Source organism: Neolamprologus multifasciatus, chromosome 11, assembly GCF_963576455.1.
Source record: "Neolamprologus multifasciatus chromosome 11, fNeoMul1.2, whole genome shotgun sequence".
Lineage (NCBI taxonomy): Eukaryota > Metazoa > Chordata > Actinopteri > Cichliformes > Cichlidae > Neolamprologus > Neolamprologus multifasciatus.
The window spans coordinates 22,027,581-22,048,632 of NC_140449.1; the positions used below are offsets into that span (position 1 = coordinate 22,027,581).

General features: G+C 42.0%; 2 protein-coding genes across 4 annotated transcripts in view; both read left to right on the forward strand.

Moving 5' to 3' along the window:
- The first annotated feature begins 45 nt into the window (after positions 1-45).
- On the forward strand, positions 46-19,126 carry cacng7b (calcium channel, voltage-dependent, gamma subunit 7b). 2 transcript variants are annotated; one of them, XM_085178040.1, is made up of 6 exons: positions 46-2,274; positions 7,087-7,282; positions 7,583-7,669; positions 8,459-8,599; positions 11,316-11,461; positions 14,271-19,126. In XM_085178040.1, exons 2-6 carry the CDS (start codon positions 7,087-7,089, stop codon positions 14,724-14,726), a joined length of 1,026 nt encoding a protein of 341 aa, XP_085034166.1. In that variant the 5' UTR covers positions 46-2,274; the 3' UTR covers positions 14,727-19,126. The 2 variants fall into 2 exon arrangements, with proteins under 2 accessions (XP_085034166.1, XP_085034165.1); XM_085178039.1 differs by having other exon boundaries at positions 46-7,282.
- Positions 19,127-19,500: 374 nt separating this feature from the next.
- The window catches only part of cacng8b (calcium channel, voltage-dependent, gamma subunit 8b), a 30,140-nt gene continuing 28,588 nt past the window's right edge, over positions 19,501-21,052 (forward strand). The window contains exon 1 of one of the 2 annotated variants that reach the window (XM_085178033.1): positions 19,501-20,345. The gene's annotated coding sequence lies outside the window, so the exon portion shown is untranslated. The remainder of the gene's footprint in view (positions 20,346-21,052) is intronic. The other variant, XM_085178031.1, reaches the window with a different exon arrangement.

The window sequence follows — 21,052 nt, forward strand, 5'->3', positions numbered from 1 at the left end:
CGCTTTGTCTTCACCACGAGCCTGCCTCCCTGTCACGCTCCCTCCACCCCCCTCCTCCCCGCACTTTCACACATACTCACGCTCAAAAGTGCAATCCCTGGCATGTGAACACACTCACGCACGGAGAAGATGCTGACCCCTCTGTTCAGTGGGCTACTGTAGCTGTTGAACCAGCAAAAACACCTCTCAGGCATCTCCCTCCGTGCCCTCCTCCTCTGAAGCAGCCCCCACCCCCCCGGCCCCTCCAGCATCACCATGATGGGACTAATATCCCTGTGGAGATCTGAGTTATAACAAGTTGACCTTCACATTAAAATCTCATCAACTTCCCATCTCCCTGTCTACTTCCCTCCCTTCTCTATCTGCCCTTCATGTCTGTTCCCCTCTGTTTGTCTTTTCTGTCAGTTCTGCACTGTAAATGCTTTACTGCATCATTGTACATCATTCTTCAATAATCACCTGTCTAAATTTATTGTGTTGCTTGTATCTCTTTGAAATACTCCTGTTGCTGGCTCTTGATATGTGTAGCTTGTCTTCTCCCGGCCTCTACATCAGTATTATGATCTGATTTACACATATACAGTATTTTCTATGCTAATGGTGTTCAGGCAGTGGACATGTAGGAGTATAATTTTGAGTGGACTATATCATATAAAAGCATATTTTAATGAAAAAAAAAACTTCATCTTTGTGTTGATTTATTTCTTTATTTTAAAAAAGCCATACTTAATACTTGCTTACGTTAAAGCGACTTTAATCTGAATATACCTGAGGTAGATATGTTTGTAATGACAGATAAACCTTCTTAATAGTCTGGGATATGTTTCTAATCTGCAGTGCAGTCCTGAAGAGTGTCAAACAGAAAATAAAGCACGTAGTGACACTTTTCCTCATCAGCCTGTTTCTTTTACATCTAAAGCTGATTCTTAACTTCCATCGCAATCTTTTCTCCAGCACTGACAGCATCAGCCTTGGTGTAACTGATCCACCAGCGCTCAGTGGTTGGAGTTGTATGTGCAGTCCATCATTCACTGTCACTCTGACACGATATCATCCCCCTCCTTCGCCACTGCCTCCTCTGCTTCTATCTCTATCCTTCGTCGCTCCTATCGCGCCTCAGTCTCTTATTCTCGCCCCCCTTAATCTCTCACTCTCGTTCTCGCTCGTGCCCTGAGGTCAGAGTGTGCTGTAGACTATTGATATCGTTGCTAAAAATATATGAATCCTCCACCAGCCAGCTAAAAATAGAGTAAGGGACACAGACCACAGGAGACAAAGAAGGAGGGGACAGGAGGAGAAAGTGAAGGAGAGGTTACTACACGTTTTTCTGATATTCATCAGTACTGTGGGGTTGAATGAAAGTCCTTATTCAGTCATTAGTTATCTACTGAGGGTACGTAATCTATTGTTTGTGTTTATTTTCAAAACTCCACACAGCAAATCTGTGAAATTTGGAGTTTTTCACCCTTTACATTCCTAAAGATACTCACTACCAAGTCCTCAACTTTTTTCATTCAGCTTCTCTTGGCTGGAAAACTTTATATTTATTATATAGTTATATATAATATTGTATATTACTGTTCATCATGTGAGGAAATTATTACAAAGTTTACCACATAGACGTTATTTATTCCCTTAAAATCATTTTAAAAGATGTGACATCAAGTAATTTATAGAAACTGTATGTTTATGGCAGCTTCTGTGAAGGTTGCTGGGACAGTTTCAAAGAGTTTGACAAAGTGAGTACAAAAGCAAGTATTTAAAAAAAGCCTATATTATTTTCTTTAAATGTGACAACACACCCAGAGAAATTGATGTTAAAAAGGATGAGTGAGTATTACTATACAACAGTTTATACAGTGAAGTGCGATATTGCGGTTTGACATCACTCCACTCCACCTCTCTCTCTCACACACACACACTCACATATACTCTCTCTCTCTTTCTCTCTCACTCTCTCTCCCTTCGACACTTTTACCCCCCTGCTCCCGCTACAGTATGTCTCTTTGGTAACCAAAGTAGCTTCCTGAACCGATCCACCGCAGTGCCTGGGACAGACGGAGTGAAAGAGAGAGTGAGGAATTTTAGAGGATGGGTAAGGGGGCTTAAGGGAAAACACACAGAGGAGAGAAGAAGACAGAGAGAGAGAGAGAGAGTAAGAAGGAAAGGGGAGAAAGGAGAGGAGAGAGTGAGAGGAGAGACAAAAACCCAGCAAGCCTCCCTGGTGTGAGGTTTCTTGGCTTACTGACGTGTGCGCACGACTCTCGTGGCACGGTGAGTATTTCCCCCTCTCATTGAATACCTGCAGTTATGCGTCTTTTCGTAGTAATTATAATCATGACTCCCCGTTTTGTTTCGTCTTTTTAACCCGACTTAAAATGTACGTGCCTGTGTGACAGCTGTGAAAAAGAGCTGAATTCATAAGTCGTGTTAGCGTAAAGATAGCCTTTCGTGCTCCAGTGAGAGCGCACGCGAGGTGGGGGGGGCAAAAAATGTTCTTACCTGACAGCTAAGTCGTTGAGCAGCTCTATTTATTTTACCCATTCCGTTTTTTCAACGTGAGTCGCTCACATGTTTCCTGCTCTGTGTTTATCATCTCAAAACTCCGCGTGTGAGTGCGTGTGACAGCTGCGGGGGTGGGGGGTTAAACAAACCCGTATAGATGCTCGTGTGACTGCCTCGCTCAGTACTAGGGTGTTCTTTTGCGGGTACGTGAGAGTATAGTGGCAGTGTTTATCTATCCGCTTTGCACCGTAGAAAAAGAGAAAGAAATGATGCGAGTGGATTGTCAGAGTGTGTCTGCGCAGAAACCACGAGCAAAACCTTCCACTGAGTCATGGTACCCACGTTTAGTTCCCGTGAAGTATTTTATTTCCTAATGAGTGGTTTCATTGATTTCTCCAGGGCTGACAACCAGTGCACACCTTTTAATTCGGGGTAGGCGCACTCCCGTCGTGCGCGTCCATGTCGAGTACTCCTTCCATTTTTTGGGCCAAGGTCTTTTCTCATGTTAACCTATATCTTCTCGATACACTCCTTCTGTGCCTGTCTTTAAAAGATCTCTCCACACGTAGTTCGTCCCCATCTTCTCTTCTTTCTGCTGCTTTTGCTTTCGTTTTATTTAAGCTGGGTTGTTTCTTTCACATCCTCTCCTCTTTTCCATCACTGCCTCTTTCTTTCTTGGTGTCTCTTTCCTGAGAGGCTTACAGGTGATGCCAGTCTGCAGATTGTGACAGATTGGAGTGAATTAAACCTTTTGTCCCCCTTGTGGCTCCTATCTAACCAATTCAATTGGCTCATTACTTTCAGGATGAAGGAGCTGAGGGGCTGTGTCAGAGCACTAAAATGGGATTGTTATCACAAATCTAACAGGAAACTGTTTTTTTTTCTCTCCTTTTCCTCTTTTTTTCAAACTCAAACCCAATCTTAAGTCTGAGTGCTTATTTCTTCAAAAGCCACAGCAGCCCTTTAGAAGATTTCTGGCACAATAAATCAGTGCTTTTAATTTTTAAAAGCACTGATATCTCTTACGAGCCAGCAGGTCGTATTTTTGTTGTTGTTCTTGGATTTCAGTGTGTTTCTATGACTTTGTGCTCAAAAACAGGGTGCTGTCCATGGTGCTGAACAAGCCAAGGAGAGCAACTCGGGCACATCAACTCGTTTGTGCAATTTTGCAACTCCACTTTGATTCACACTCGTTTTTTACCACTCGGGCATTTCCTCCAACAAGTTGGGAAGTGTGATTATTTCTTCATGAGCCCACTCCTCTGTGCCCTCTGATCTTATCTTTATACCTCATCGGTCTATCCCTCCAATCATACTGTGTCATTTCACGGAGTTGTTTTTGAGTTCACAGTGACCCTGCCTTGAACTCTTTAACTTAAACTTTTCAGCACCAGTCGACTGTTGCTGTGGCAGCGGGAGCTGAAATTGGCCTGCCGTGTGATTTAGACCCCCCGGTTAAAGAAGGAAAGTTAAGACCAGGGCAGCAGGAAACTCATATGCAGCTTAAGCCCATGCAAATCCTCAGTTGTTCCCTTGTGTGGCAGATGACAGTGCCAATTTGCATCCTGCCCTTTATGTATCTTGTAAGTTTTCCTTTTAATCTCAGTGGTTTTACATCTTTCATGTGTTTGTCTGACTGGACTTTTTGCGGTTGTGGTTCCTCACTTCTGTCTGCCCCATTAGTAACGCACTCCTTACTTCATCTGCTTCTTTCAGCCTTTCAGATGCCCAAACTTGTCATTTCTCAGACTATTTCTCTAATGTGTACCCTCTACCATCACCCAGTTCTGTTCTTACACATCATTATTGTGCCTAGCGCACAAAAGAAACTCTATTCATCCCCGCTGCTGCATAGAAACCGAGGGAACTTCTATAGTGGTCACATCTCCCACAATGGGTGTCCAGATAAGACGAGACCAGGCTTAATCTTTAAGAGTTTGTTCCCCAGTAGACTACTTTTTTTTGTAACCAGACTTCTCAAAGACTCAAAGGTTTGTCATACAAAGAGAGAGCAGAATAATAAAGTGATTCTCATGTTTTAGTCATTATTTGACATTAAAGTTTCTGTTGTCACAGCCGTCGGAGGTGCACGATAAATGGCCCACGCTGTTAAATTAATTTGCGACCCTGAGTGTTACTTTATTAAGTCATTATTTTATGCAGATGTATTGTCGTATGTTTAATAGGTGTGAATAATTGATTTGCGGTTTCTGTGCAGCAAAAAGGGGTCAGGATTTACAGGGGGTGATGCAAGAAACTGTGGAGATTTTTATTAATGACCGTGAAACAGTGTAGTGTGAGTTCAAATAAGAGCTCAGAGCAGCAGTGATATGCTGAGGAAAGGCTCAAGCGCACATTTTTCAAACCTTAAAGCAACGTGTTACATCAGCTGAAGAACATGGATGATTCCACTCGCGTCCTCTACTGAAAGAACAAGAGGTTGAAGCTTGAGTTGTTGTTTAAAGAAGTTCTTTTGCTTTCTCTCCAAGCTCCTTAGATTACCATGACCTGGATGACTGAGAACCTACACAGATGAGTTGCTACATTTTTACCAAAATTAGATGGTGTAAGGGTGAAAAAGGGGTGGCACGGTTGTTAGCACTGTTGCCGCACAGCAAGAAGGTCCTGAGTTCAATTCCACCATCAGGCCGGGGTCTTTCTGTGTGGGGATAGGTTAATTGGATAATCCAAATTGCCACTGCGAGTGAATGTGAGTGTGAATGGTTGTCTGTCCTTGTGTGTTAGCCCTGCGACAGACTGGCCAGGGTGTACCCCACCTCTTGCCCTATGACAGCTGGGATTGGCTCCAGCACCCCCCGCGACCCTGAAAAGGATAAGCGGAAGTGAATGGATGGATGGTAAGGGTGAAAAACCATCCCTGGTGTGGTGAAAATCAACTCTGGTCTCAAGCTAAGGGTTATATTTTAAAGTGGCTACTTAATTCTAGAGCGCAATGGTTAGCACTGTTGCCTCACAGCAAGAAGGTACTGGGTTCAAATCCACCATCTGGGCAAGGGCCTTTCTGTGTGGAGTTTGCATGTTCTCTCCGGCTTCCTTCCACAGTTCAAAAGCATGCAGTTAGTGGGGTTGGGTTAATTAGTGATTATAAATAGGTGGAATGGTTTTCTGTGACCTGTCCAGGGTGTACCCTGCCTCTCCCACAATGGCAGCCCCACAACGCTGAATTGGATAAGCAGAAGAGGATGGATGGATGGATTACTTATTCTACCTCTAGCCCACAGTTTTGATGAACACAGCCCTGAAAAATGATGTTTCCTTAGTAAGCACTAGGACACTAGAGTAGTTTTTAGTGGCTTATGTCAGATTGCAGTCCTTATTTAATGCTTCTATTACACTGTCAGGTTTTATTTATTTCACCTTAATTGCTGCACACACTGCAAGAATGTGAAAGCCACAAACTAAAAAAGTGTGCAGCTGCTGATAAATGCAAGTCATTCCAGACACATCTCCAGCATCTAAGTGATTTCAAATGTTGACAGTTGGACCTAATTAGGTGTCTAAAGCTAGAGAAACATATTTTTCTAAGGAAACAAAAATGGAAAAGAAGGAAAAGAATGTTTAAAGATTATATGATCATACATAGGGAAATGTGTAAAGAAATGCAAACACCATGATTAATTAGTGGGAGTGTCTGCAGGTGATCACCACACACTATGCAGCTCAAAAAACCTGTGTTAATAAGGTAAGGGAAAAACCAGGGTGAAGACCGTCTGGCAGACACTCACGTCTGCTCATTAGGCTCATTAAGCTCGTTAGGCATGTTGTGCATCATAGTACCTGAAAGCTGTTCTCTCTTCTCTTCCTTCATCTGGATTTAAGGAGATCTTTAGCAGGAAAAGCAAAGGGGGACAAGTATAAGATTTTGAAAAGTGAAAGGAACGTCAGCCTGATGTCCTCCACCTTTGCAAAGACTGCAGTGAATACAAATCAAAGGAAACTATTCAAACTCTCAGGCTGACAAGTCATCTTCATTATTGCAATAAACCTCACAATATAGCTAATAATGTATAACAAATTACAGTAAGCATCAGCCTTCTCTGTGTTTTGCATGCCTCCATTACTTATTAAGCTGATGACACTGAACAAGGTTCCAAATTAAGCAGAGGCTACACAGACACAGAAACTCTTAAATCTATACAGACAGCATGTTCACTGAGTTTTCAGAGAAGTCTTTCCCGGTCAACCAGAATTAAGTCACAGAAAGACCATGTGTGAGTCACGTAAGACCTCAACTCTCCTTCCTAATCTGTGTATCTGTTGTTCTGCTTTTTTTTTTTTTTTAGTCCTTCTATAATTTTATTTGTGAAGTCATCATTCGTTTTGTTGGCTCCTCTCTAACCTTAAACAGGATTGGTTGCCAGTGAATGTGTCACTAACTCATCTTTAGCAATAACAAGGCAGGACAGGAGGATAGCCTGTAGCTCTTTTTCCCCATGTGAGCGTGTCACATGTCTGTCTCAGAGTTTCCCGTCTCTAATGACCTCCCCTTAGTAAGCCCTTCCATATCTACCTATATTTCTGTCTGCAGTTTTGATGTGCCTCTCTCATCCTGCCTTCCAGATGAGTACGTGTAGCAGCCGTGCGTTAACCATCCTGTCCACAGTGTTCGGCGCCTGCGGGCTGTTGCTGGTCGGGGTGGCTGTGTCCACGGACTATTGGCTCATAATGGTGGAGGGAATCATCCTACAGCAGAACCAGAGCCAGGAGGTGAAGATGGCGCTCCATTCAGGCCTCTGGAGAGTTTGCTTTGTGGCTGGTAGGAAGATGCATCACATGTATATACATATATGCAAAGAATGACTGAATTCCTATTTGATCATCACTAAGTGACACAAACACAGAAAGAGCAGCAGAGTGAGAGAGCAGAAATCAGAGAAAAGACAGATGGCAACCTTCCGGCCTTTGGAATCATAGCTGTCACAAAACATGATCGTTACCTGTGAGCAGGACTGCAGAGACCCACATGCTCTTTTGATTTTAGTGTGTTTCTTCATGCACCACTGACTTTGATCCTTGACCAACCCCAACATTTTCCACCTTTTGTGGTTGCTCACAGGATCAGAAAATGGGAGATGTGTTGCGTCAGAGTATTTCACCGAGCCCGATATAGAGATCACCACTGAAAACACTGCGAACATCCTGAGTGAGTAAAACACAGCAGCGGCATTACACTTCATCTACTGTGTGAGAGCCTGCGGCGGTGTCCCCCTGCTGACTGTTTGAGGGTACTGATGTTTGAGTGCAGAGTGCAAGTTTGAGGAAAAGAAATCCAAAGATGTTGAATTTAGAAAAATTATTCATCCAGTGATTCAAAGGTTTTATTTTTCCATGGTAAAGACTTTGCATGAGGTATAATATATTTTGTGTTAAACCCTTCAGATTGCAGTAGATTACCAATGAATTAGTAAATTCAGTGATTTAACTCCATAATCTTATAGATATTTCACTACATTATTTTATTATATCCTATATTATCTTTTTCATCTCATAATGACAATGAAAATTTTATTTATATGGCACCTATTAAGTGTAGGACTGTGTTAATAAAAAGGTTTTGAGTCTGTTTTTGAATGTATGCACAGACAATGTATCCACACTAACTGAAAGCACCCTTTGTGGACTGAGATCTGACTCTGAAAACGTAAAAGATTTGAGCCTGATGACCTCAGTGGTCTGTCTGGGTTGTATAGAGTGAGTGATTATATTTTTCTATATCTGTAATTGCTGTAAAGCCATTTTTTTAAATATATTTTAGTTTATTCGATTCATGCTCAATTCATCTAGGATGAGACATAAGTCTCATGAAACATGCAAGACATAAAAAATAATGTAATTTAACTCTTTAAAGGCCAAGATTATCATCGCTTCTCTCCCCAGTTTAAGGTCACATCCTAAAACGTGCATTTAACACTGTGACCTCTCCTTCCTCCAGAGATGGTGCGTACGGCCACGCCCTTCCCGATGGTGTCGCTGCTCTTTGTCTTCACTGCCTTCGTCATCAGTAACATCGGACACATCCGACCTCAGCGCACCATCCTGGCCTTTGTGTCCGGCATCTTCTTCATCCTCTCAGGTGGGACCCATTACTCATGTCCTGCTGTTACTGCTCCCTCACTCTGTGATTGATTACAGCATCCTGGTGTGTCCTGTGTCACACATGCAGACACTCCATCACAGCTCTATTTCTGGTCTGTGATGCAGGTGTGGGGAGTGTCAATAGAAAAGGTCAATGGATTTGCTTTGAATGTTTCCTCTGGGTTTTTCATTTGACTTTGTCTCATATAAACTTTATTAACTTGTTAATTAGGAGTAACTCTTTCTCCATATTTTAGTGGCATTTTTTTTACAAGAGTGTTAAACAAAATTTGCAAAAACCTTTGAATATTTCTTAAGCAGCTTAAGCAGGTTTTTCAGCAGCACTTTCTTCATTAGTGCAGCTGGTCTTGTTGAACAGCAGATGGCGGTAATGCTCCCGTTTCTGGTGCTCAGCCTGATCGTCAGTGGCCACATTGGAGCTTGTGTTCTCTGGCGGTTCTTTCTCCTAACACGCACTTTTGAGGAGGAAGCGTGACCGCAGAGCTCAGAGGAGTATCACGCAGAGTCTGATATGATGACTTCGACATGCCATTTCAGAGTATACGAGGTAATAAATGTTATGTAATGAAGGTTACATAATGTTTACATCCTCTGCTGGAGTGTCACAGTGTTTTACTTTATGCCTTATTTTGATAATAGGGTGATAATAAGGTGCAAGTGTATCAAACTGCTTACATACTGTGCTGCACTAAGCCTCTCTGTGCCTTCCTCCTGCCTTCCCTACTACACACCCCTCTCAACCCTCCCTCCCCAGCCCCTCTCCTTCCTCCTATTCCTTTCCTCACCCCTTCATTCAAAGGATATTATTTCTGAGTCATTGTTGCTGCAGTGGTGTGTGCGGAAGGATGTTCCACTGGCATCCCTGCCGCAGTAGTCTGGTAAATATTGTAGTTTGTATTGGCAGGCTGGGTGCAATGGCACCCTGTTCTGGTTAACATAACAGTATTTAGCGCAGGAAATAAAAAAACAGCATGGGGCCACAGATGTTTAATCTTGGTTAGAGGCTCTCTCGCTCTCTCTGTTACTCGCTTTCCCTCCCTCTCTTTTTCTGTTTATCTCTTCTCCCAACAAACACACCACAGTTGAGCTGCGTATGCACGCCTCCTTGCACCATTTACCTTCATGTTTGCTTCCCCTTTGTCTCACACTCAACACTTCTTCTTTTCCTGCCTCTGACTGTGCACGTGCCTGTGTGTTCCTCTGGATTTTCAGGCATTAACTCAGATAAAGATGTACTTCTGCTGGAGGATTGACAGCAGCACGGTTTCTGCATTTCCCACGCGTTTCAAATTTAAGGCAACCAGGCCATTCACGTAGAGGGCATAAGCACTTGACAGCCCTGTGGTGCACTTGAATGTTGCGGTGAAATATTCATATTCGCTGCTTACAGCATGATGCTGTCTTTGAATATTGATTCTGTGATGTTGGCCATATGTTGCATCTCATAATTTTAACATAGCCAAAGTAAGGTGGAGGGCAGGTAAGTGTTCCTGGAAAAGAGAGGTTTAAATGTTGTATGGGATGCTTCTGGCTGATTCCAGATCATCCGTTCACTTTTGAAAGGCACTTCTGTTTCCAGTACAGTGAATATACTGAATTTTTCACTATAACATATTCAAGTTTTCACAGCATGCTGCATCAGTTCTGACTCCATGACTTTAATTAGCATGCTATGTTAGAGTAGCAGAATTATTCTCTTTCTTTTGTTACATTTTAAGTGTTTTTTTTTTTCAGGGTTTCTTCTTCTTCTGCCTTAAGATAAATAGCAAGTAACTGTTTAATAAAGAGAAATATCCTTACATACACATAATCAGAAACAACAGTCATTATAAGAGAACCTTATAATACTTAAATTATAATTTTCATCCCAGTAAATTCATTTCCCCACCTTTCATACCCTGACATGCTGCCAGTCTGTCTTAGTGAATTAAGTTATTAATTAAGTTGTGCTAACATAATAAGACATTTTTATAATGAAGATTTATTATTATGTATTTATGTATTTATTTAATTGCCTGATGAGGATATGAATGACATACAGTATGCCAGCATGTTCGTTCATCCACTCATATATTAAAAAGAATGTGGCTTTTCTTGTAATGTGTTTCAATCCTCACATCATAGCAACTAAAAGATTTGAAACTTTTTTACAGGATTATGTTTGAGGTGGTTAAAGGTATGTTAAGCACTTGGTTATAGAAACACTGGTGTTATGGTTAAACCTGGAAAAACTCAAAGGTGGTGTGACAGGTTACGTTGATATATGCTGATATATCCTTTTTAAATCAAATTGTCACAAAAGTGCTTTTGAATCCTGAACCTAGTTACATGTTAACTGCATGTTAAAATCATTTGCCGCTGAAAGTAATCCACAGTGACAGTATGCTCTATTTTATTTCTTTTTATTTTATTTTTTGCAAAAAGAATCTTATTTTTTAAAAAGACTGTTTTCATTGTAAAAGGAAAAATGTTCAAAGGTCTTTGTGAATAACTGATATGAAATTTCTCGTCTGTCTCTCTGGTGTCTTTTCCATTTCTTTATCAGTGTAAGTATTTTGAAAGCTAATTAGCTGGCGTGGGCCCTCCCCATCTTTCTCTTTCACTCTGCACACATTGGTGTGGCTGTCTGGATCACTTTTGTATGTGGAATTTCTTTCTTACGCTCAGTGTCTTTGTTAATGTGCTGTGTGCAGGCCTCAGTCTGGTGGTGGGGCTGGTGCTCTACATCTCCAGTATTAATGACGAGGTGATGAACCGTCCCAGAGAGCCTGAGCAGTTCTTCAATTACCACTACGGCTGGTCCTTTGCCTTCGCTGCCTCTTCCTTCTTACTCAAAGAGGTCAGTCGAGGCTCTGTGTGTGCTAGTTAGAAAATTTGGGAAAGAGAATGAGAGGCCCTTTTCAGACATGAAAACGTGAAGCTGCTTCATCTTTTTGTTAAAGCACAGCATTTTGTCATTCAGACATGGTTCGCTTATACAATATTTTCCTCACTGCTTCATTAAAATATTCCCACTGCATCACGGGCATCTCCAGATTCCCATTCCTGTGTTAGGTGTCTGCCTCAGAGTATCAGAGTGTGCAAAAGCACTATATTGCCAAAAGTATTCACTCACCCATCCAAATCAATGAATTCAGGTGTTCCTTCCTTTGTACACCTGTGGCCACTTCTATGCCACCTTTACAAGTGCGAGCGTGAAATTTCCTCGTGGCTAACGGTCAGCTGTTAGTGGTTTTATAACAAAGTGGAAGTGAGTGGGACTGACAGGATTTTAACTATGAAGTGACAAGCCACGTAAAACCACAAAGCAGGGTCAGCAGATGCTGATGCTTTTAGATTAGCTCGAGAACAGTGCATAGAGAGCTTCATGGAATGGGTTTTTATGGACATCCAGCTGCATCCAAGCCTGATGAACGAGTCTGGGTTTGGCAGTTGCCAGGAGACGGGTAGTTTTTGAGTATAGGGGATTATGGGGGATTCTAGTGTGGGGTTGTTGTTCAGGTCTGGGCTCAGCCCCTTATTTCCAGTGATAGGAAATCTTAATGCTTCAGCATACAAAGACATTTTAGACAATTTCATGCTCCCGACTTTGTGGGAACACTTTCGGAACGGCCCATTCCTGTTCCAACATGACTGAGCACCAGTGCATAAAGGAAGGTCCATAAAGACGTGGATTAGCCCTGACCTTAACCAGACAGAACATCTTTGGGATGAATTAGAAGGGAAACTGTGAGCGAGTCCTTCTCATCCAACGTTAGTGTCTGATGTCACAAATGCCCTTCTGAAAGAATTGTCAAAAATTTCTGTAAACAAACTCCTAAACCTTTTGGAAAGCATTCCCAGAAGAGAAGAAGCTGTTATAGCTTCAAAGCGTGGGCCAACATCATATTAAACCGTATGGATTAAGAATGGGATGTCACTCATGTTCATATGTGTGTGATGGCAGACGAGCAAATAATGTGCTGAAAGCAAGCAAAATGTAGTTTTTATAGTTTACCCTTTAAGCCGCACAGTGATTATTTCCAAACCTCGACCATTATCAGTTCTGTTGTTAGTAATATATTGTGTCTATATTACATATTGTGCTGGTGGTGCAGGGGTTAGGTCTGTCAGCCTCACAGCAAGAAAGATGTTGGTTTGAATCTTGTGGTGGGCGGGGGACTCCCTGTGTGGAGTTTGCATGTCCTCCCCGTCTCTTCGTTGGTTTCGTCATGGTACTACAGTTCTAAGATTCTGGATAAAGCAGATAAAGTGCTTAAGTTGCATTGATCAAAGCATTTTATGAACATGTGTTTAAAAGTGATTTGTACTCTAACGCACTGTAGAAATTTGGGTGGCTGTAGCTCAGGTGGTGAAGCACGTTACCTAGTAATTGGAAGGTTGGTGGTTCGATTCCAATCTGCATGCCAACTATCGTTGGGCCAAATGCATCCATCAGAGTGTGAATGCTAGATAGAAAAATATTAAGAGCATTGAAAAAAGTGTATCAGGACTCAACAGACTCAAAGATCACTTCTAACCAAATTTTCAACACAATCCTTATTTTTGAAAGACATTTATGTTTTTCCATAGTCTCTATGACTCCTTCTTGTGTTCTTATTGTGCCATTCCTCTTAAAAATATATATATCCTAGAAACACACCTACACTAATCAATTACTTTTGCTTCACATCTGTCGAAAAACATTGCCAGTATTGACTGTTGTGAAGTATAACAACACTTTTGAACACTACAATTTAAAGTGTCCTATCAACACTTTGTTGTTGTTTCCACTAGTGTAACTAAGAGCAGGATCTCTGCAGCTGAGAGAAAGCCGCGATACACCGCTGGCACACAGGCTTCAAGAGAAAGACTTTTCTTGTCTCTTGTGGATTTAGAATAGCAAAAATGCATCATGCCAAATGTCTCCATGTTAGGGTGAGAGTTTAACAGCTCACAAAGTAACAGAAGACACACGTGAAGTTGTAACATTGTGCCTGCTTTCCTGTAATGTGACTGGAGGTAGTTCAAACTTGTGCTGCTTAAAAATTGACAAGCCAGCATTAAGAAAAAGTGACCATGTGGTCACAGAGAAATGAAGCTGATGCTGTAATATATGAGAGATGTCTGACAGGGGCTATAGTGTGTGCTTGAGTGTCTGATTGCACACGTGCAACACAGTTTGTATGGTGCAGGTACTCCCTGCTGAGTGTGATGATCTGTATTCTGAAGGTAATGTGAGGTATCAGTGGTTATGATGCAGAACAGCAGGGTTTCCGTACAGCTGTGCTCATGTGTGAATTCGTGCATGGTGCAGTTTCACGTGAGTCCTCATCTTCACATATCCCTTCCTTCTCTCCTTCCTCCTCCCCCTCCTGCAGCTGCCTCTCTCCTGTCATCAGTGGCCCTGCTCTTAATGTGCTACAGTGGCTGATTCAGTGTAAACTAACTGTCTCCTCCAATTTTTCCCTCGTTTTTTCTTTTCTCCGGACTCCTTGTTGGCTATTGTTTTACCTTTAAATTTATTTTATACATTCTTCTTCATGTCTCCTTTTATTCGTCATTTATAATCACATCCTACACACCTACTTGTTACTGTTTCTTTGAAATGTTGTCTCTGAACGAAATACGCACTGTCACATATAATCTAATCTCGCTCATCTCTTTAGGGGGCCGGTGTGATGTCAGTCTATCTGTTCATGAAACGTTATGCAGAAGAAGAGATGTACCGCCCCCACCCTGCGCTCTACCGCCCCCGCTTGTCTGAGAGCAGCGACTATAGCGGCCAGTTCCTCCAACCAGACTCCTCCTGGCCTCCACCAAAACGTGGACGCAGCACCTCTGAGGCCTCCAGCGACATCTCCATCCAGCTTAACCAGACTCCGCCAGCCCCATCAAAAAGCAACCTCCAAGCGGTTGGTCCGGGCAGCCCACCTTCCGGCTCTTCTTCCGCAGGAAGCTACCAGATGCCCCCACAGCCTACCGGTTATCCCTCCACACACACCCTGCCCAGGTCTCACTCCTCACACCCCCAGGGCCAGGCTCTTCCAATGGCCATGCCTCCATCACCCGTACCTCCCCCTCATTATCACACACACGTGCACATGAGCGCTTCCCCCTGTTAGGAATAAGGAGCTTCAGGAAGGAAAGTAGACTCTTCATAATCATGTACATTTATATGTGATGACAGTAAATGTTGAGCTTGAATTGCAGATCATGTCAGAGGAAGTGGAAGGAGACCAAATATATTTTCAAATGTTAGTTTTGGAGCAAATATGAACTGAGATCAAAGGCAGTTTTGGAGATTGAATGGGAAGCTTTAACAGAAACTGTGGACTGAGAGAAACAAATAGGACAAAACATGGAAGAAGGGAGAAATAAATGGGAGGAAAAAGTGATTCCTAGAAAGACATAGAAGGTTAAGCTGAGTTACAGAAGAGATACCAGCGAGAGAGAGTGAGGCAGGCAGAGCGTGGGGCTGCGGTATAATACGGAGATACTGCAGTGCTGCAGGAAATTTGTATGCACTTGGAAATGTACAATGCAAAACACTCTTCACAAAGAGAGAATGCACATAGCTTCTTTTTTTTTTTAACATACATATACTATGCCGTTACATGAACTATGTACATTTTTACCAAATGGCAAATGCAGTTAAATATTCTATTGTCTTCTCTGAATTTAGTAAATCATCAATTCAGTTTCACAACTCACACTGTCAAGTTAGAGTGATCAATATCATGAATTAAAAATAGTTTAAAAATGAAGTTAAGTAATGCTGAATTGAGAAAACTGTGTATGAATATCGTGTGAAAATAAAAAATAAAAAAACACAGAAATTGATGATACGATGAAACATCGTCAGGAGAAATCAACTTACTGTTTTACATCTTTGTATAAGATACAAATTTCTAACTTGCTGTATATAATTGCTCACGAGGGTGTCTGTAGTAAACTGTAAATGAAGCTTTGGCACAAATTACATCAATGAAAGGTCTGACTCATTCTGCTTTGGAGGAAGACTCTGCAACAGGTGCACCACAATCAACAACACGCCCTCGGGATGCAGGCATGCTGGTTTGAAGGAGGAACCACCCAACAATGATACAGGGGGCTGATGCCCTCTACTGGCCACTGTCCTGCACTGACCCCGGTATCAGCCATGGGTCTGGTTCACTACTTTAATGCACTCTTCCTGCTTCCCTGACCTCCACTGTGTGTCTATGGCTGGTGCAGCACAGATGACAAAGTTACACTCATGTAAGGAATGTATGATGATGATGAGACGAGTGTTTGTGAACGATACAAATCAGGAGTGACACATAACTTTAAAGACTGATTAGAAAGATTTTAAAAGCTTTGTAGCTGTAAATGTCAATCTGGAAAAAGTCACAACTAAGTATTAATTGCATTTTTACTTGCTGCTTAACGAACAGCACCATTAAAGGCAACATTTAATTTAACATTTTATTATTGCAGCATTGTTTGGCAGGCATTTGTGACAGCATTAGTACAATGTTTTTAGAATATCTGAAATAATGTGAAAAACTAAAAAATATAATGTTGATCTCTTTCTGTGTGTTGATGAGTCTCTGAGTGATCCCTGTGTCTATGAAATGCCGACAAATGATGATTAAAAATTTGTTATAATTTTTCATTGCAGTTCCAGAGTTTTCAACATATTCAGCTTGTTCTCAGGCAGGGAACATAAAATCCTCACGTAATGATGCAGATTTTTTCAGTAATAATTAACATGATTTATAGATTTTAATAGTTGCAGATTAATTTTCTGTTAATAAACTATGGATAAACAGACTTCAGCATCTCTCTCTGGGATGGATTCACTGTACCAGCAGACATAGGAGGCTCTTCTTCTGTAGGATGTTTGTAGCCACACATGATTATTTTGTGGTGGTTTTGAAATGTAGTGAGGTGCTTTCTCAGACGGTCTAGAACAGGGGTGTCCAAAATAAGGCCTGGGGGCCAGAATCTTCCCAGAAAAGAGTCCAGTTGTGAAGAAGGATACACATTTTGGATTTTTAACTGTGCTTTCATAAGTTTTACAACTTTTCCTTCCCCTTGGCTATTCATAAAACACTAATAGATAAACATTTAAGTGACAGAAAAGTTTACACTTTTCCACTTACTAAAGAAATGTCTGTTTTGTTTTTTGTTTTTTTACATCGGATCAACAACAAACAACAACAACAACAACAACAATTGTTTTATAATTACAGGACAGTCTGGGAAATGAGCTCCTAGAACTTTTTCAGTAATTTTACACATTTATTTCTGACAATTGTAGCACAAAGAGTCATGCTGACCGATTTCTTTCATTTACTGCAGCAGCATTTCTTTATCACGTAGAAGAATTGAGACACGTTGTTGAAAGTGCACTTCTTTTTCTTATATCAAGATAGCGATTAAAGGCATAGTTAAACTTCTTCACACTGACAGAAAGGGGTGTTTCACTGGTCCGGACCATGATGTACAATGAGTTTGACATCCCTGCTCTAGAAGTTGAACGCTTGTCAAATGATGCAGAGTATCACAAAACCCAGAGCAAGGCAAGAAGAACCTGCACATCAGAAACATAATTCTTTCCTCTATAATAGATGCATTTGCTGTTTGTTTTAAGGTGCATCTCTCACAGCGAGACATCCCTATAATAACAGTGTGTATGGGCTCATTATAAAGATCACTGTGATGCTGGAGAGAGGGAAACACACTGATGTCCTTCACTGCATGAGTGGGATGAAAATTATAGCTCACAGCTCACAAGTATAAAGTGAGATCATTGTGATGTCATGTTTCACCTACATGCAGGGTTATACACTCCCCTGTTTTTTCTTTAAGCACTTGCACACATTGAAATTGAGATGACACCCAGTGTACCTGCAGCTGTCTTTGTTGATTGTGCTGTTGCAGTTAAGGGATCAAGTGCCTTGCTCAGGCACACCTCAACAGTAGCTGTTGAAGTTTTTCTCCAGTCAGTTAAAGTCTGCTTCACTAAATGACTTTGGAGCAGCTGAAAATAACTTTCCCTTTTAATTCTCAGAAGTATTTAATAATACTTTTAAAACTCCTAAACTCATCTCTGCAACTCTTTGTTTTTCCATCTCTATCCCTAGCCTCATGATTTGTTTGCCTCATGATTATATAAAAGAGTGTAGCTGTGCTTGCTTCTGCGGAACAGCCTGATCTTCTTCCACATTACCAGCTTTCTAAAATAAAAAATGGGCAAAAGAATAATTTTTTAGTGTTTCAAAGATACTAATGCTGTCTAATCTGGTGCTATATGATGCAGCAGAAAGTCACTGCTTTTAAAAAGTTGGTCTCTGACACTCACTTTGCTCTGCTGTACATCACTTTTGTACAAAACTTTTAATGTGGGTTTATTGTCCTCTGTTGTTAGATGTTCAAAATGTTGCCATTTCATTTTAATTATTTTATATATTATAGCACTACTACTACTACTACTACTACAATATTGTAGTCATGTGATTAGACATTGTCCTGGCTTCTGGCTGCTCTCTTTGATTGAGGGAACCTGCAAGTGGATGGATGCTGTACTGCAATGAATCACTGGGTGTTAACTAGACTCCCTCCTCAGTCATAGCACGCCAGCACAGCCTGAGGGCAACAATTGATCAGAGTGTTGTATGGGTGCATGTGTGTGTGTGTGTGTGGCTGCATTTGCTGGCATGTGTACTTGTGTTTATCACAGTGAGACTTGAAAAATGATTTTTTTTTTTACTTATTCCTGTCTCCAAAAGCAGGGATGTCTGTGCTGAACACTGCCTCTTTTAAAAGTGTGACACAGTAAGACAGAAATGCCCGTTTTTGGTGAAGGTCACAAAGGAAGTACAAAAAAGGAGGGCGTCGTGTAGGTGAACTAATAATACTTACAGTGTAACAACCTCATTGTGGTTTATGACCAAGCTGTAACTCATATCAATCTTTAGAAAAAAATTAACACACATATTTCTGACTGAAACCATTATTAATAAAAAATGAAGCGCAAGATGCTAAACATGTGCATAGATGCATATGAGGTGCAGCATGCCTGGTTTGACATCCGAAAGTCAAACATCCACAGTCAATAAAACTAAAACAATGTGTAAACTCTGCTGTGTGATCATCTGGACTGAGGGTTTCCTGTGTGCGAGCGCCTCTCCTGATGAATGAAGCCCAACTGTAGCTGCAAACAAGTGAGATTAAACCGTGGCCTGTGCTTGTTTGGACACTTTTCTGCAATAATGTACTTTACACCGTGAGCGTGTGTTGACTTCTGTTTTCCTTTGCCTTTTGTTTGTGTGTGTACATACAGAGTTTCATGTGTGTGTGTGTGTGCGTGTGTGTGTTGAGTGGATCTCTCTTTTCACCATCACCATTACTGCATGAAAGACCTGTCAGTCTGTATTAGGTTCTGCCTCTTCCCCTCTGTGTGTGTGTGTGTGTGTGTGTGTGTGTGTGTGTGTGTGTGTGTGTGTGTGTGTGTGTGTGTGTGTGTTTGTGAGAGAGAGAGAGAGGGAGAGGGGGGAAAGGTTGAACTAGGCAGCAAAGCCATTTTAACGCTATTGAAGGTCATTGTTCGCTCACTGTGTTTTGTGCACACTAAATGCTGTGTGAGGTCAGCAGCTCTGGCTTCATTTTTATAGATCTGCGCGTGAAATAATCCGATCTATACCATCAGCAGTGAGATCCCACACTAGCTGTGTAATTTCCCCAGATGATTTGATCATTTTACCACTAATATTACAGCGCTACTGCTGAATTTCCGTTTTTGCTGATATTGCTGATTCACTGATATTAACCTGTGGATGTTTGATTCCGTCTTATAACCCCCTCCCCCCTCTCTCTCTCTTACTCCTCCCCCTCCTCCTCTCTCCCTCTCTCTGCAGGGCTGCGCTTGTGCTCCATTTCCCAGAACTACCAGCGCGGCCCTCATCGTCAGCATCATCACTACAGAGGGAAAGTGTCCCACTGGCGCTCCATCAAGTCGCTCTCCAGCAAAGGAAAAAAGAAATATCGACATCAATAACACTCGCGCACTTACGAGCTGGTCATAATAGGCTACTTACGAGCGCGCAACCATGAGCGCGTGGCACATGCTCCAATAAGCACATCCAGACCAATTACCTCGATATAAGAGGGGGGTGAGGGGGGTCATGCCTTCGTAATGATCTCGTAGCACAACATAGGCTACTGTGGGAGATTTCATCTTGTGTCGACGATCCAACCTCATTCACATTTAGCGTGGAGTTTTAGTGTGATGCGACAAGTTGCTCGCGCCGCGCGCAGTGTGGAAGAAATAGATGGAGGAGCAGACAGGCGGGCGACCGCTCATCCAACCGGAGGGGAGGGGGAGACGCATTCTCCCCGAGTACACACAAGCAGCGGCCACATCCACTGTAGACAAATCCGTGTTCAGTGACGTGTTTTGTACTAGCCTTTTTTTTTTAATATATACACACACGCTGAACCATTTTCCATCTCAGACTTAAATTTAACCGGGACCTGAGACTTCACTCTTTTTTTTTCTTTTTGCTCCTAAATTCATGATTTTTAATCACCCCTTTCGATTTAATTATTTATTTTGTTGCCTCGATAGACCCGTTATTTAGCGCCGTCCACCTCCTCTCTCCTGTTCCCTCCATCCCCTTCTCTCTCTGGGAGTGCAAGGCGCTGCGAAGCTCGGAAATTTAAAAAAAAGAGAGAGAGAGCCTGCAGGTAAGACCGCCGTAAGCTTCTTTAAAATAATTATAATCGCATTGAGACACTGTTGTTTTGACTTTGCAGCTTAATGAATGACAGTTCATCCAGGTTCATTTTCATAGCACATTGATTTGTTTCACGTTGCCTGCAACTTAACACACTACTGACAGTGTTGATATCATAATTCCAGAAAAGAATAATAATATTTCTCAGACTTCCACCACTCCTCTCCATCTCCCTCTCTCTCTGATTAAATGCTGAATGATAATATTCCCACCTATTTTGCGCGGGCCTATAATTAGCGACCGCAACGTCTATTATGCAAATGATCATTTTAATAGCTCGTTTTTAAGCTCTGCCTGCATTCACGCCGCAGCTGTGGAGACTAAAATATCTGCTGCGTTCGCTGACATGATCGGCCGCTTCCCCGAGGATGGAGAGTTATTTCAGCGTGTGCGAATGCGAGTCTCGGTGTGTCATTCGTGTCCCAGTCCGCTGAGTTTTCTCTGTACTGGTCTCTCGATGCTAGGCGTCCATTTTCCACCGTGCAGCCTATGCAGGCAGGGTGATGTGTGTAGCGTACTCTGTTAACAAATGCACCGCAGTCCGCATCACTATAAGTCAGCTCTGCACGCTCTCGGCCCCGTGGCTCTGAGCTCGTATGTGTCTCATCAGTGTGTTATGCACCGCTTTGGAGTGCAGGGCCAGCATCTCATCTTGGCTCCACGTTGAA

Bases quoted from the DNA above. Each gene is read 5' to 3' on its own strand.
- cacng7b (XM_085178039.1), top strand. From the start codon at position 7,060: ATGTGCCTCTCTCATCCTGCCTTCCAGATGAGTACGTGTAGCAGCCGT. The intron at 7,283-7,582 runs GTAGGAAGATGC...GGTTGCTCACAG, and splicing joins GAGAGTTTGCTTTGTGGCTG to GATCAGAAAATGGGAGATGT. The intron at 7,670-8,458 runs GTGAGTAAAACA...TCCTTCCTCCAG, and splicing joins AAACACTGCGAACATCCTGA to AGATGGTGCGTACGGCCACG.